General features: G+C 33.5%; 2 protein-coding genes across 2 annotated transcripts; both read right to left on the bottom strand.

The window, feature by feature from the left end:
- Positions 1-486: 486 nt before the first annotated feature.
- LOC133801005 (phosphoinositide phosphatase SAC8) lies at positions 487-6,710 on the bottom strand. Its single transcript, XM_062239134.1, has 20 exons — positions 6,344-6,710; positions 6,058-6,132; positions 5,617-5,744; positions 5,435-5,526; positions 5,227-5,284; positions 4,900-4,956; positions 4,766-4,811; positions 4,600-4,686; positions 4,403-4,509; positions 3,866-3,952; positions 3,511-3,588; positions 3,113-3,177; positions 2,318-2,416; positions 2,103-2,202; positions 1,859-1,967; positions 1,688-1,760; positions 1,456-1,549; positions 1,255-1,341; positions 921-987; positions 487-817 (listed from the first exon to the last, which is right to left on the bottom strand). The coding sequence occupies exons 1-20, from the start codon at positions 6,513-6,515 to the stop codon at positions 690-692; spliced, it is 1,809 nt and encodes a 602-aa protein (XP_062095118.1). The 5' UTR covers positions 6,516-6,710; the 3' UTR covers positions 487-689.
- Positions 6,711-7,438: 728 nt separating this feature from the next.
- Positions 7,439-9,794, bottom strand: LOC133801004 (bifunctional monothiol glutaredoxin-S16, chloroplastic). The gene is made up of 2 exons (XM_062239133.1): positions 9,345-9,794; positions 7,439-8,136 (listed from the first exon to the last, which is right to left on the bottom strand). The coding sequence occupies exons 1-2, from the start codon at positions 9,738-9,740 to the stop codon at positions 7,633-7,635; spliced, it is 900 nt and encodes a 299-aa protein (XP_062095117.1). The 5' UTR covers positions 9,741-9,794; the 3' UTR covers positions 7,439-7,632.
- Between the last annotated feature and the right edge of the window lie 7,312 nt (positions 9,795-17,106).

The raw sequence follows: 17,106 nt of genomic DNA, 5'->3' as shown, positions 1-17,106 counted from the left end.
AACTATTGTGTTTGTTTGCTGCAGGTGTGAGTTTTAGGCTGACTTGCTAGTTAAGTGTACTAACAAATACCGCACATTCCGTCAATTCGAGGAGTCAAGTTGGCGACCCTTGACACTCGGCAACTAATAGTAAATTGTTATTATTATTATCATTATTAATTCATAAAAATGGGTAGAAAATGAAAAGGAAAGGGGGGAAAGTTAAAATCCGGCATAGGAAAGTCATATTTTTTTAAATAAAATTAGTGCTGCTATTTCTGTAAATAAAAAAAAAAAAAAGCAAACTCAGGAGCAAATAATCCTTTAAAATTTCTACCACAAAATTATTAATAATATAAAAAGACCTCTATATACAACCGGAAGAGATGAGAAGTTGAGAACATAAATTTTCTTGATTCCAAGTGGAAGTCATAAAGATGAAAAGACAAAGGTCATCATAAACAAATGATGAAAAATAAATGTGTGAAAAGGTCTTGACTCAAAAAGAAAAGGAAAAAAAAGACTTGCAATAACAATTTACTCGCATTATATACAATTTCCATGGTACGTTTGAGTAAAACGTAGTGTAGTACAAATGATTACTTCTTCAGAGTTCAGTTGGCTAAAAGTATTGGATCACCTATACTTACTTATATCACAAGTAACATGGAATTGGAACCCATCAAATGATTCCATTACTTTTACATCTCTTACAGAAGGCCGCACAAGCGAGGCCTCGAGCAGAACTGTCTTCCATTAGCCTTCATCACAGCCATCACTCCAGCAGCCACTCCAGCCCACAGCACAGAACTCATGAACTGCTGCGCATGTCGTCCCGCTATATAACACACAGGAAGTCTTTAAGCGAGAGAAAGAAAGAAAAAAATCAAATCTAAACAATGAGAATTTTAGTTGGATCTGAAGTCTTAATATAACTGGACCTTGTTGAAATGTGAAAGATGTCAGGGTCAAACCTCCAACTATCAATGCTGATGCAACTGGGAGATACTGCAATATTTCATGAATGATACTTTCAATGAATTTTCACTGACAAAAATCAAAATAGGCCAACCATAAACTTGCTATTAACTTAAAGCAAACGTTTCTATATATCGTATCAAGACTGGATAAGAACAACAGGATTCTTACAATTGTAAAGGAAACAAAAGATTTTAAAAAAATCCAGGAGAATTGTACCTGTAGGCCACTTCTCTTAATTTCTTGACAAATTTTTTCATAATAAATGTAAATGATCTAAGAAGAAAGAATACTTACAGACAGTGATTCAAAACCATTAAGCTGGAAGGGTGAAGGGCCATTTCTGTTAATAGTGTACCGGCCACTGACGAGATCCATTGCATCCTGAAAAGAAACATAATCCATTTAATCAAATAACCCATCTGATAGTGATTTCTTTATTTCACTGAGATGAGGACCAACTAATATTTGAAATCATGAAAAACATCTTGTTCTTGCCTGCCGAATCCCATCGTGGAAATTATTCAAGTAATATCTTGAAAGTGCACTCATGCCATCTTTAATTAGTCCTCCTAGAGTTTGCTTTCCATATCTGCAATATAAAGCAACCAATAAATATCACAATTCGAAAATTAATATTACTTCATTCAGATATACTTTTTAATAAAAAAGTATTTCCTATAACGGTTGTTATTCGATGTTGGCTTTTATTTTTGTTATTAAGATTTACCTAACTAGGTCCCCCTTCAAGGCATGAGTCCCAGCATATTCAAGACTTAACTCATCCCCTTGCTCAGCCCAACCTAAGCAGCCAACAAAGAGTTTAGAACAAATCCAGCAAGAAAATAAAAACAACTGAAAAAGAAGATGGTATTAGAATCTACAAATGAAGAATTCATACATGTTCTAAATTTCACGTAATCTTCACCAAACTTAGAAATGCACTCAGAAGAATCTAGCACTTCGATCCTCTGCAATTGTAAATTTAAAGACTTCTGGGCCAAATAACTCTGCAGACTCGATATAAGGAGTCAGTTTAATAAAGTTATTATTTAATTTAATAGGAAAATACTTCAACATAGAAACAGGACACTGCATCGCTTTGTACAAGTTATGATAGGAAAAAAAAAAAACATCTAACAAACCTGGGTGACATTTGTTCGATCAAGGCAATCAATGCAATTAGATCTAATAATCCCTTTCTGCTCCACTAGTATGTTTCCTTCTGCGTCCATGAGGAAGTATCTGCTCAACTAGAATAGTAATGATTAAAAGTGATACTAAAGATGGCTGTATGCCTCAAATTTGGCATACTTATCCAGTACAAATTTATACAAAAGATTCAACATTTTTTTATTACCCTTGCTTTTCGAATTCCTCTGAAATTTGATCAAACAGAACTTGTAGATTATCAAAGTTTGAGTTTCCACATATATGGTGAAAGTCAAACGAGATATATCTGCAATAAAATTACACTATCCATCATGTTGAAGACAAAGTATACAGAAAGCCTCACCATTCCTATTGTTATAAACAAGCAATAGCTGGAGCTGTAGACTACATCAAATTTTTAATAAGAAAGCAATTGTTATTAAGATGAATGAGTGGAGTTAGTAGAAGTGGATGGTTACGTGAGCTCCAACTTGTATAGTAAAAAATCGAATAGCTACTCACAGGAATTCAGATATCAACTGCTCAATATTATTACATAGAACCAATTGATATTTACTCACCTATAGTGGCTAGGCACATGATAATCTCAGTAGATATTCCACTTTACAATAGTCATAAAAGAACAATCTAAACCTTTGATTTTTCCATTAAATTAATTTATGGAAAACACAATACCAAAAAGAAATTTTAAGATTAAATAAGAAAACAAGCAGACGTGAATAAGTTAACAAGAAAGTTCAATAAGACTGGTACTGCAGTAAATTAATAACCAATTACTTCTGTGAATTACAATTTAAATGCAGTGACTATCTATTTTTAGAACAATAGAATAAAAAAACTAAGTAAATGTGGTTGAAGACAACAACAAAGCAATAATTTCTTCTGACTTACTAGATAACTGAAACTATGGGATGGAAATATAAAATGGAAACAAACTTTAGATTGATAGAATGTATAATGTAAAACAGTAATAAATTGTCACCTCACATCTGCTAGCTTTTCCATTTCAGAAGCATATGCAGCACTTAGCTGTCCTTCAGGTCCTTTCTACAATAGAAAAAGTTACTTACTCATAAGTTAAGATTTGATGATAATTCTAATTATTGCATAATCAAGCGTTAGACTTACTTTAAGGCACATGCAACTATTAAGCATCTTAACAAATCTCAGAGCCAAAATGGTATTAGAATGGTTTAAATAAATAAAATAGGAAGAAATAGATTTCAGTCATTTCCTGTTGGCTCCATGCTCCCATTTCATGAATAGTTTTTTTTTTCTTTCCTTATGGAGCAACTTTCTTTTCCTGAGAAACAGTAGGATCGGAACATAATAGTACGAGTTGTGTTTAAAGTGAAAATGAGAAGAAAAAGAGAACAGTACTTTGTCACATAGGTCTAGAGCTATTGTCTCTCCATATCGTTGGATGAGATCATGAAAATGGCGTTGCACAACTTCTGACTGTGGGAAGGAGAAGAAATCCAGGAATAAAAGGTTATATAAAAATTAGAATTCAACCAATAGAAAGGAAATCATTGCACTAATAGAAAACAATAATGTTAAAAATAATAGCAATGACAACAACAATAATAATAACCACAAAAACAAAATATACATAAATACTAACCACAAAAACAACAAAAAAAAAATATACATAAATAATAACCACAAAAACAACAAAAAAAATATACATAAATAATAACACTAATAAATAAAAGTTTGCAAAGTTAAAATCTACCGTCTGTTCATGATTGATAATTCTCAGTTGTGGTTTATAGCTCAAGTCAACAATTTGTTCCCAAAGAAGGGGAATTGAACCTCGAATCTGCAAAAAAAATGCATTTAAAGAACTCTGACTTCCATATGGACTGGGTTTAGAATCATGTGAAGAATGTATGTTGTGAATCATATTTAACTTCACCTAGTCATTAGCATTGCCTTTTAAGCATTGAACCTAACTCTATAAAGAGAGATATAGTGCACATGTAGAGCAGTACCATACATTAATTCAAAAAATTAGAAAGAACCATTACCCATGAAAATTACAGAAAAGTAACCCAATATCGACAATGCACACAATTATTTTTCTGATGTTTCATCAGATACACTTAAAATACATGTATACTGTATCATCCATTCCTTGTGTGTTAATCCAAAATATTTATGTGTGGAATAACTACCCAGAAAAATAATACTTAAGCTTCTCATTATGCCTACTGCTTACACAATGCATAAAGGCATTTATCTGATGTTTCATCAGATTCACTAGAAATACCTGCATAAATGAAGATCTCAGACCATTAGTTTCCACCAATTGCTCAGTTTCAATAAAATTAGCTACATCTCCTTCAAGGTTGGCTCCTCTTCGCCACATTCTTGTCCCTAATTACCATTTATTATACCACAATAAGACCTGGTGAAACTTCTTTATAATAATGACTATAAGAACCAATAACTGACAAAGCATTGTACCTAGACGCCTGGTACACCGCCTAGAAATAAGTGTGAGTGTTACAGGTAACTCTTTAAGCTTTAGCTGTGCTGTCTGGAAGCTTAAGACTAGGTTAACGGAAAACAACATGCATTTCTCAAACTTAACATATTACAGATTGCAACATTAAACACGAGGATTAGAGACTTATAAGGATATTTCCTTGTATTATAGGAATGACGAATTCATCAAGCTGCCAACCAAAAATTAAATTTCAGAATTAGTGAATAAAAAAATGTTGTAATGAGAGTAAAAGTAATCTAATTAAATAAATATCTAACCTTGTGCTCAATAAGTTCATCCAAAAGATTCTTGTTCCAGACAAATCGAGGATCAGCCTGAAATACAAAAGGAAAACTGAAAGGTCAGGCTTTCACTTAGCATCATGTAAAAAACGAATAAAACATTTGCGGCAGTGGAAGACAGGATGACCGAATATTGGAAATCTCTAATACAACTGCATTTGTTCATTTGTATCTAGAACAGATGAGACCAAGCAAACTGCACACAAGGTTTTGTGTAGTAGGCCTTTACTTTGATTCTAACATAAAATCTCAAAGCATTTCCAATTTATCATCCAGCTAAGCAACCCGAATAATCTAACTGACCTGCTTCCAAATGGGTTTGGCCGCCCAACCTTCAGCTAATTTCCGTCTTCTCTGCAGGCTGACAGTAATTATAAAGTACATCAAATCGATGGAAAGGTCAAGAAGACATAATAGTGATAAATTGCCAAAGAACATTCCAATAAAAGGGGGAATCATTCAATTACTTAAACAACATTCTGTAAAATAAAATTTAGGCACAAGAATATACTTCAATGTTATATCTGTTTCGTAAGAATAGTAAAGCCCTGGAGTTGATTCCACTGTTTTCAAGAGACTCAAGAAGTATGCCTCGTCTTTTTTCTGTCAAATACATTGCAAGAAGGTTTTAGCCAAGACCCAAGAGCCTTGCATTAAATTCTAAAGACACCCCCCCCAAAAAAAAAACCTTACTTCTTCAGAATTTGCTTGCTTCAAAGCCTCATCACAGGACAAAAACTTCATAGACATTACCCTAAATACTGGGAAACCTAGAAAATGACCAACTTCCCTCTGAGAAGTGATCACAATAATATACGTTCCTGCACCAAAAGACAAAGATCAGGCACGAAAATTCCGATGCCTATCACTGAACAATAACATACAAATACAATATTTAGCAAAAAAAAACATACAAATGCAATATTTAATACTGTCGGTGATCATGTCAAATCAATTTGTTCATAACAAAGCTCCTAAATGAGTATATAGCAAATAAAAAAAAATTTAAAAAAACGCAAAATAAAGTGGGTTCTTATTTTGTCTATGCCATACTCAACCCAACAAGTAATTAAACTGAAAAGAAAATGGAACGATGCAAATGAGACTAAGAACATAATGTACTCAATTACATACCTGCCAACAGTCTGATTGTCCCAACAACACCATATATGGTAGAAATTTTTGATGGATTTGAAGAACAAGAATCAGCTGCTATATACAATGCATTTAATGAAATTAATATATTTTCTGATAAAATTTGAAAAAACCCTTCGAGTGGCTTCTGGTACCAGTATTTCTTACTTACACCAAGAGTTTTTGAATAAGAAACAATCAGTTCCAGATTCAAGTTATAGCCATAACCTGTTTTGAGTAATTCTATGAGAGAAAATTTAATACCAAAGAAAAAAAGGAGCTTTACCATCAAGTGGCTCAATATTCCCGTCAAGGCGACTAATCGAGAAGCCTCGAATAGGAGATTCTACGGATTTTATCACGAATTTGTGCTGAAACTCCTGCAATTCCAACTTCTCGTAGAGCTTGAATCCAGCTCCTCCATCATTCGATTCACTTTCCATTTCAACCACCTCCATGATCGAAATCACAATTCACACTACGAGAGAAAGAAAAAAGAAAAAAAAACCTTTTTCCAAAAGAACGAAAGAAACAGAAGAGAAGAGAAGCTTCTTCAAGATTTCAATGGCGAAAAGAAGTTGACGATTGCGTTGATCAAAAGATAGAAAATGGCATAACTACAAGTCGCATTCTGCAACAGATATTAGATAATCCAATTTTCCAGATTTTGCTCAAATGCCCCCGATTATATTATTGGATTGACGTTATTGCCCCTAATTATTTGGAATTATTATGCAAAAAAATATAATTGATTACGCCCTCATTATTATTGCCCCCGACCCAATACGATGTCATTTTTGTCTTTTTGCAGAGAAGTTATATTGTACAACCAACTTTATCGTACTTAAATAACAAACATAATATTACAAGAAGGCCCCACCAGTTTGCCCGTTTGACTTTTAAAACACAGGTTTTCCCTTCTAATTTCTTTTATTTGTTGACATTTATGTTTAGGGAAAAATAAAGGGAATTTACTGTACTTTATGTTTTTGCAACTCTGTTTTAATAATGTATTTTGTATTTTAAAATTATATATATTTGATATCTTAAATTCAGATTTAATAGATAAAATTTGGTTAATATGATCAAGTTGTCATCAATTATATATAATTAAGTAATTAAATTTAAATTTGGAACTTACATAATTGACCGTAATTTGATTAAATTGGTAAAATTTTATTAATTAAATTTGAGTTTAAAGTACTAAATATGTACGATTTTAAAATCTAGTATACTATATATGAGCATTATTGAAAACAGAGAGTACCAAAATAATACTTTGCAAAAAACAGGGTACCAAATGGTTACCTACCCAAAAATAAATGAATAAAGCTAATATATTTATAACGACTGATTTCACCAATATATAAATAATAAATCATAGTGACAAAGGAATAATGATAATTAATAAATCAAATTTCCAAAGTGAGTCATTTCTCTAACAACCCCATTTATTTTCTCAATTCTTATAAATAAAGCTCACAAATCAAATTACAAGCCTAAGACTCAATGTTCCTTTTTTTAGCTCATTAGCCATAATGACCATTACTACCTAAACAGCTCAAAAACTTAGAGCTACTTTTTGAACAAATCTGATAGCTCACCCTTTTCATACATTGAGCTTAGAATATCACAACCCCCTATCAATTCTCCATTAACAAAGATTTGAGGGAATGTAGGCCAGTTGCTGTAACTCTTTAGTGTCTCCCTTAGTCCGGGATTATGTTCGTCGTCAAGCACATCGACACTCTCGTAATCCACACCTTGATTTTCAAGGATGCCAACAACTCTTTGTGAGAATCCACAAAGTGGTGCACTTCTTGAACCTTTAATAAAAGCCACCACTTTGTTCTCCTTTACCAACCGATCAATGAGGTCCTCTAGCGGGACTGTCAGTTGGACATTGCGGCCTGGTGTTAGCCGTAAATCAGCCTTCTTCTTTGGGGCTTGACGAGCCCAAGTGGCATTACCGGATTCATTACCTGGAGGTACCTTTCCAGTGGCTTTAATGTGCTCCTCCATCCATGATTTCCAAGCTTGAGTTAGAGATTCCCTATCTGGTTCATCTACTACACCAACCTATATAGCAAAATTTGAACACAACCATAATTAGCTGAGTTTTGACTCATTATTTCCATTATCATGCCACTCAAGTCTAGCTCAAATGGATGGGTGTGTGTTGTGTGTAAGAAAGGACTGGGGTTCAAACTCAGCTGGGCTAATTTAACAAATGGGTAACTACTGACTGTTTTTCACAATAAAATATCCATTATCATACAAAAAATCTACTCTCTTTTGAGTTTTAACCACAACATTCATCACTCAGCCTCATTCTTATTGGTCTAAAGAATTTTCTATTTGCTAATACCATACAAACACCTTGTCATATGGTTACTAAACAAAATGCATAAAAAAATCATCTGCTTTCTTGGTCACATGTTTAACCACTAAGACACTGAAAAGAGTGTTTATTGCTTCAGTGGTCATGCTACATAACACACAGAACTCATAAAACGTGATGGGATACCCTCTTAAAGAGAGTTAGCTCGATTCAGTGAGTCTATAGTTTACTACCAAGCAATGGCTTCAGGAGAGGTCAAAAAAAGGCGTGCGGCACTTGGCATCAATCCTAGGAGACAAAACAGTTTCAGAGACAGACAGGGAATCTCCTTTACTAAACACCCCAGATGCTTATCACTCACCAATTTGAGTAATATTCTTTTAATGTTTTATCTTACTTCTCCTCTCAACCTTTCAATCTTCAAGAGAAAGACATTGCAAAATAGTTACCCAAACATGAGCCTTCTTTTTTTGGTCTCTTTGTTGGTTTCTAATAGAATACGCTATGTGATAAAGCAATTGGTTTCAGACTTTCCAGCCACAAAGAACAAGCCCTTTTGGGAACAGGAACCTATAAACTATTTAAAACAAAGTATACTATAATGTTCAAAACTAAGATAATCATGCTTTCACTTCAGTTTCCATTATATAATTAGACCAAACTTAAGCTAGTCACATAAGCGAACAGTCCAAAAAATAAAGCAAGTAACATGATTTCATGATTTACCCTTTCCCTACAATATAATCAACTTCTTTATCTACTTTCTTGCCGTCTAAGACTCAAAATTTTGTTTTGCTTAGCAGCTAGTTCTGCAAAGCTAACTTTCTTCAAATCCCAGCAATGAAATTCCTAAATCACTCTATTCAGTACTTCTTCTAGCCGTCATAACCATAAATTCAAAAACAATCAAAAGCTTCCCAAGAGTATTATAATAACGGTTCCGTACCTTGACTGAGTGGCAGAGCTCCGGCACAGATTTCCGATGAGCGAGAACACTCGCCGCGATATTCCTCGATAAGCCGACGAATTGAAGGTCACCGTTATCGTCATAAACGGCGTAAACGCCGGTATCTGGCGGGAATTTTCCGGTGACTTGATCGGAATTCTCCGGAACGGCGACTACCTCCGTCTCCGAAAGGGTCTTGAGAGCCAAAGCGATGACCGAAGCCCGAGGTCTGGGTTTGGTGCAAGGGCTAAGAGAAATGGATGGGAAAGTGAGGGAGAAGGGTCTGGGTTGTGAATAGAATGAGAGGTTAGGGTTATTTCTGGAAGAATGAGCAGAGAATATACGAAGAGAAGGCATCGAAGTGTGAATCGAAGAGAGGTGGATCACTGTCGCCATTGGAGGAGAGTTGGAGCTACGGTCGTTGCAGAAGCAACTTCTCCTGTTGAGATATCTGATAGCTTTTTCTTTGTTTCTATTAACTTTTGGGCCTTTAGTGGGCTGTTAAAATGATGGGCCAATTTTATACCACATTTGTACCTTAATTTTACAATAATACAGTCATTTTAGACTATTTATAAAGTACAAATGTTATCAAGATTAGTTTTTGTAAAATGTATAAGATAAAAACATTATGTTTGAATATGGCAAAGAGATACTTAATTTCAGTAATATATATAGAAGGGATACTACATTAGCAAAGCAAAAAAAAAAGGTAAAATGAAGATGAAAATGGTAAGATTTAAACATTTTGGTTCAATTTTTTTTGTTGTCATATCCAAAAATAGTGAAATATGTAATTTTCTCAAACACAAATTCAACCTTTGTTTTTCATACCAATTCCCCGAATTTTCAACAGCGTAGAACACGTTATGAGAGATTTTTAAGGGGTCTGGTTGCTCCGTTATATGCATGCATGCTAACTTAATATTACAGTCACATGCGTGATATTCATATTTAATAAGATTATTTGGAGGCAATAAAGTTATATTTGAAGTAGAGAAGTAAAATAGACTATCGAAGGTTATATAGGCCTCCAAAATTTATAAATAATAATAAATTAAAATACATAAACAGATCAAATAGTTTAGGTAGCATATTGACTATTTGACCCTCACAAGAACAAGGTTGAAAAACAAATAATTGAAAAATGAATGCTTAAGGTTCTGAGGACCTCTAGGAACCAAGAAAAATAAATGCTCAAAGATTCTGAGGACCTCTAGGAACCAAGCAAGATGAATGCTCAAGGTTCCGAGGACCTCGAGGAACCGAGCAATATGAATGCCCAAAGATTCCCAGGACCTCTAGGAACCAAGCAAGATGAATGCTCAAGGTTTCAAGGACCTCAAGGAACCGAGCAATATGAATGCTCAAAGGTTCTGAGGACCTCTATGAACCAAGCAAATTGAATGCTCTAGGTTTCGAGAACCTCTAGGAACCAAGCAAAATGGATGCTCAAGGTTCCGAGGACCTCGAGGAACCGAGCAATATGAATGCTCAAAGGTTCGAAAGACCTCTAGGAACCAAGCAATATGGATGCTCAAGGTTCCGAGGACCTCAAGGAACCGAGCAATATGAATGTTCAAAGGTTCTGAGGACCTCGAGGAACCGAGCAATATGAATGCTCAAAGGCTCCGAGGACCTCTAGGAACCAAGCAAAATGAATGCTCAAAGGTTCCAAGGACCTCTAGGAACCAAGCAAAATGAATGCTCTAGGTTCCGAGGACCTCAAGGAATCAAGCATAAAGAATGCTCCAGATTCCGAGGACCTCAAGGAATCGAGCATAATGAATGCTCCAGGTTTTGAGGACCTCAAGGAACCAAGCAAGATGAATGCTCCAGGTTTCGAGGACCTTAAGGAACTGAGCAATATGAATGCTCAAAGGTTGCGAGGACCTCTAGAAACCAAGCAATATGAATGCTCAAAGGTTCTGAGGACCTCTTGGAACCAAGCAATATGAATGCTCAAAGGTTCTGAGGACCTCTAGGAACCAAGCAAAATGAATGCTCAAGGTTCAGAGGACCTCGAGAAACTGAGCAATATGAATGCTCAAAGGTTCCGAGGACCTCAAGGAAACGAGCAATATGAATGCTCATAGGTTCCGAGGACCTCTAGGAACCGAGCAAAATGGATGCTCCAGGTTCCGAGGACCTCAAGGAACCGAGCATAATGAATACTCTAGGTTCTGAGGACCTCAAGGAACTAAGCAAGATGAATGCTTTAGGTTTCGAGGACCTCAAGGAACCGAGCAATATGAATGCTCAAAGGTTTTGAGGACCTCTAGGTACCAAGCAATATGAATGCTCAAAGGTTCCGAGGACCTCAAGGAACCAAGAAATATTAATGCTCAAAGGTTTCAAGGACCTCTAGGAACCAAGAAAAATGGATGCTCAAGGTTCCGAGGACCTCAAGGAACTGAGCAATATGAATGCTCAAAGGTTCCGAGGACCTCAAGGAACCGAGAAATATGAATGCTCAAAGGTTCCGAGGACCTCTAGGAACTGAGAAAAATGGATGCTCCAAGTTTCAAGGACCTTGAGGAACCAAGCATAATGAATGCTCCAGGTTTTGAGGAACTCAAGGAACCAAGCAAGATGAATGCTCCAGGTTTCGAGGACCTCGAGGAACCGAGCAATATGAATGCTCAAAGGTTCTGAGGACTTCAAGGAACTAAGAATTATGAATGCTTAAAGGTTCTAAGGACCTCTAGGAACCAAGAAAAATGGATGTTCAAGGTTTTGAGGACCTCGAGGAACTGAGCAATATGAATGCTCAATGGTTCCGAGGACCTCTAGGAACTGAGCAATATGAATGCTCAAAGGCTCTGAGGACCTCAAGGAGCCAAGAAATATTAATGCTTAAAGGTTTCGAGGACCTCTAAGAACCAAGAAAGGTTCCAAGGACCTCGATGAACCAAGTAATATGAATGCTCAAAGGTTCTGAGGACCTTTAGGAACCAAGCAATATGAATGCTCAAAGGTTCTGAGGACCTCAAGGAACCAAGCAATATGAATGCTCAAAGTTTCGAGGACCTCGAGGAACCGAGCATAATGAATGCTCCAGGTTTTGAGGACCTCGAGGAGCTGAGCATAATGAATGCTCCAAGTTCCGAGGACCTCAAGGAACCAAGCAAGATGAATGCTCTAGGTTTTGAGGACCTCGAGGAACCGAGAAATATGAATGCTCAAAGGTTCCGAGGACCTTTAGGAATCGAGCAATATGAATGCTCAAAGGTTCTGAGGACCTCAAGGAACCAAGAAATGTGAATTCTCAAAGGTTCCGAGGACCTCTAGGAACCAAGAAAAATGGATGCTCAAGGTTTTGAGGACCTCGAGTAATCGAGCAATATGAATGCTCAAAGGTTCCGAGGACCTCTTGGAACTTAGCAAAATGGATGCTCCAGGTTCTGAGGAACCGAGCATAATGAATGCTCCAAGTTTCGAGGACCTCAAGGAACCAAGCAAGATGGATGCTCAAGGTTCTGAGGACCTCGAGGAATCGAGCAATATGAATGCTCAAAGGTTATGAGGACCTCTAGGAACCAAGCAATATGAATGTTCAAAGTTTCAAGGACCTCGAGGAACCGAGCATAATGAATGCTCCAGGTTCTGAGGACCTCAAGGTTCCAAGCAAGATGAATTCTCCAGGTTCCGAGGACCTCTAGGAATCGAGCAAGGCTATTGCCCTAGGGCAACCTCTCCCTTCAATCAATCCCAACCAATTCTATACATGTGGTAGCTCTTGGGAGTGACATTTTGCCTTAGGCAGATTCCAGTACCTAAGCACACCTTTAGCAATGGGTTCCCATATCCAACCTACCTCAGATGTGCATATCTGAGGTTATTCGCCAATTTGGGGGAGTTGATGAGCCAATCTGCCATCTACTGCAGCGATATGTCAGAGATATTGATCAACATAGATGATTAGGGAAAGCCTGTCGTTGGGGTGAATTTCAGTGACACGAATGTCTCTTTCCTTGTGTTCAGCTCTCAACGAAAGCACCAGAATGATGACTCTTTTTCATTAACTCGTTCAACACCCAAATAATAATATTGAGAAGATTTTTTAGAGCTAAATAAACTATAAGAGATACGTCTAGTGCCCATAAATAATGGAGAGAGAGAGAAAAAGAGAGAGTTTTATGGTGGTTCAACCTAAAAAAGATGGCTTACATCCACTTTGTCACTGTTATTGATCTTGCAAGCCATGATTTACATTTGGATTTAACTTTCAACTATTTGGCTCTTAAAGAAGGAGAGCTCTCTCTGTAAAAAGCTGATGCCCTCTCTCCCTCTCTTGGTCCTTACTCTTAATTATATTGAAGAGTTAGGGTTATATTTGAGTATGGGCTTAATTTATTGGGCCTGACCCAATAATTAGACAAAGTAACAAGTGATTGGCCTTAAGCATGATCTGGGTCGACGGGTAGTAACACTCCAAAAATGGGTACAACAACTACATATATAATAATAATATTAATATAAATTCAAATTCGAATTCAAAATGTTATAAATTATCATTATTGCAATAATATATAATACATGACTAGATATTTAATAATTATATTAATAAAAATTTAAATGTTTTAAAATATTATTATGATAATAATATATAATCTTAATTTTTTACTAATTATATTAATATGAATTTAAATATTATAAAATATTTAATATAAGACTAGATATTTAATACTTATATCAATATAAATTTAAATATTATAAAATATCATTATAATAATATATAATACATAATCTTAATTTTTATTAAAAAAATTATGTTTAAAAAAGCTATCATATTATATATATATTAAAAAAAATTATAAACAATGTTTTGGTTTAATTTATCATTTAATATGTTTATGTCATTCTTTTATATATAATATTTTTTATTTATTTAAAATTTATATGACAATGATATAAATTTAATAAATTCTATAAATAAAACTAAGTAAACGTGAATTGCACGTTGTTTGTATCTAGGATATATCTCTTCTATATAAAAAGTGTGTAGATAACGGAAATTCTTGGTTTTAATGGTTTTTTGTTTTTTTCCGTTAATTTTAACAAAATATTTGTAAACATGATTTAAACTTAAATAAAATAAAATAAATAAATAAGTAAACAAATTAAAATAAGATATTTTTGAGATATTTTACAATGATAATTATTTAAAAATAATAAAACCATATATTTTATAACTTAAACTTAATATTGTATTAAACATAATTGATGCATGTATACTACTATCTACACTATGACTTTTTCTATTATTATTTTATTTCTATTATTAATTTCTTTTTAAATATTATTGTATTATATATATCATGTAGCCATGTAAATATATATTTATACGTTGTGTTTAGATGTCATATATGTAAAGATTATTAATATAAATATTTATATACTATATAACTATAATTCATTCTATTATATATATATATATTTATTTTAAAAATAATGAAACAATTTTTATTAAAATTATAGATAATATTTATAACTTAAAAACTAAACAAACGTGCATTGGACGTTGCTTCTACCTAGTATGTATATGTTGGGAATTGTGCCCTAAAAACATATGTAGTAGACATTGTTTTATGAAATAAATAAATAAATTGAATTTGTTATGCATATATTTTATGAACTATATTATTCTGTAATAATATTACGTAAATATCAGAAAAATTCCTAAGTTCATATATGTGATCTCAAACACGTATTGGTACGGGAGGATTGTGTTTGAGATAAATAAACTTGAATAGTTCGCAGTAAAATAAAGCTATGGAATCTTTAGATTAATTACTGCAAGTACGGTCCACTAGTATTATGAATACATGTGATCTAGATCTGGATCACTAGTGTGGTAGGACACTTTAGTGGAGGTGCTTTATATATTAGAGAATATATAGAACTTGACCAGATATGTTTATTAATACTTAGTTAAATAACGTTTCGAAGTATTAATTAAATATATCAACTGATGATCATATACAAATAGATCTTAATCCTGATGTTACTATAAACTCATGTTTATGTTATATGAGTTATTTGATTCACTCGTTAGGGTCTGTCAGAATGATCAGGCTAAAAACTTTTGTTTTGGGAACTTATTAATGTAGATGGCTGAGGACATAGTATACAGATATGAAATCTATGCCTTCTCGTAAGAGATTGAATAATGGTTCTCTTAATGGTTGAATTTTGGGACTGAAAGGTTATTGAGCTCAAATTCATAATTTAGTTATGAATCAACCTTCACCTGTAAGGTCAATGGTACTTAAGGAAATAAGAGATAATTAAAAGAGTAAAACGGTAATTTTACTCCCAATTAATTATGAACTATTATTAGAGGGTCAATTTGTATGCAATGATTATAGCAATGGACGCTTTTATAATTATAAAGTACTCAGTAAATGAAATGTCTATAATTACAAGAGTGCAATCTCATATTTATAGTGGAATAATAATGAGATTAATAAATTAAGATTATTTAATTAATAATCTCAAATTTATTGGAGCTTGGAATTATAGGTCCATAGGTCCCCATAGCGGCTCTATCAACACTATTCAAAGTAAGAATTGATATGAAGGGAAAAATAGTTTAAAGACACATTTAAGAAGAAATTTGTTCTTTGGGCCAAATATGCAATTATATGATAATAGTGATTAATTAATTAATTATAAATTAGTTGTAGTTAACAAAATTAATTAATATTTAATTATTGTATAATTTTTGAAATTATATTAAATAATTAAATTAATTTCAAATTTTAATTAAATAAATAATTAATTATAATTTTTGAAATTATAATAATTAAATCTTTATTTTCGAAAATATTGGATTTAATTAATTTGTATAATTAATTAAATATATTTATTTGAGTGGGAGATAATAATTTGATAAGTTCAAATTGGATTTGAATTTAAAAGATTAATATTTATTCAAATAATTAATTATATTTGATAATTAGTTAAAAAATATATTTAATTTATATTTGAATTCAAATTTGAATTAGTTATCAGGTTGTTAGATTTTATCTGACAAAGTAGTTTGAATAAATAATTAAATAAAATTTGAAAAACCAAAATCCCTAAAAATAGGGGTGGTACTGTTGGAGTTTTATGCCCTAATTAAAACCCAAATTCTTTGTAATCTCATTTTATTATCAATAAAATAATAGAAATTATTTTTTGACTTGGTCAATCACTTTGCTCACATGTTTTATTTTCATGATTATTTGTTTAATATAAACTTCTATTAAATCCCGAGCATATAGCTAATCTTATTTATAGTGACATAATCACAGTGGAATATAAATATGATTATATATTCAAAATAAGTTAGTCATAAGATTAGTCAGTGCACCGGATTTACATTGACTTGCCAATCTACGATATGATCTACTTACACATTACAGTGTTATGTTCTTTCCAGAACATTAGCAAAGTAGATAAGATTGGATGTATTTGTTACATCGGACAGGACCGATATTGACAGTTGATAAGATAAGTAAACATACTGTTATTATCTATTTAAGTCATATCATATAGTTGACCATAGGTCAATTCAATCTCAATTTTGAGTGGTTAGTATTCTAACTGATTGTATTATTTGAGTTCTTTGACTTGTTCGTTACCAGCTTACCCTACGGACTAGCCCATACTTTCATCTTGGGAACTCGGTAGTATAATTGAGTGGGAGTGTTAATCATAGATATGAACATCTATAGCTTCTGATGAAGAAGTGAAATGATGGTTTCCTTTTAGT

The sequence above is a fragment of the Humulus lupulus genome, chromosome 9, assembly GCF_963169125.1.
Source record: "Humulus lupulus chromosome 9, drHumLupu1.1, whole genome shotgun sequence".
In the NCBI taxonomy this organism is placed as follows: Eukaryota; Viridiplantae; Streptophyta; class Magnoliopsida; order Rosales; family Cannabaceae; genus Humulus; species Humulus lupulus.
This window is presented reverse-complemented; position numbering and strand designations above follow the sequence as displayed.

Excerpts from the sequence above, each read along its gene's own strand:
- LOC133801005 (XM_062239134.1), bottom strand. The coding sequence starts at position 6,515 with ATGGAGGTGGTTGAAATGGAAAGTGAATCGAATGATGGAGGAGCTGGA. Across the intron at positions 1,761-1,858 it reads TTACGTGAAATTTAGAACAT|GTTGGGCTGAGCAAGGGGAT; the intron begins GTATGAATTCTT and ends TTGGCTGCTTAG. Across the intron at positions 988-1,254 it reads ATGGTTTTGAATCACTGTCT|TATCTCCCAGTTGCATCAGC; the intron begins GTAAGTATTCTT and ends GAAATATTGCAG.
- LOC133801004 (XM_062239133.1), bottom strand. The coding sequence starts at position 9,740 with ATGGCGACAGTGATCCACCTCTCTTCGATTCACACTTCGATGCCTTCT. Across the intron at positions 8,137-9,344 it reads AGCTCTGCCACTCAGTCAAG|GTTGGTGTAGTAGATGAACC; the intron begins GTACGGAACCGT and ends TTTGCTATATAG.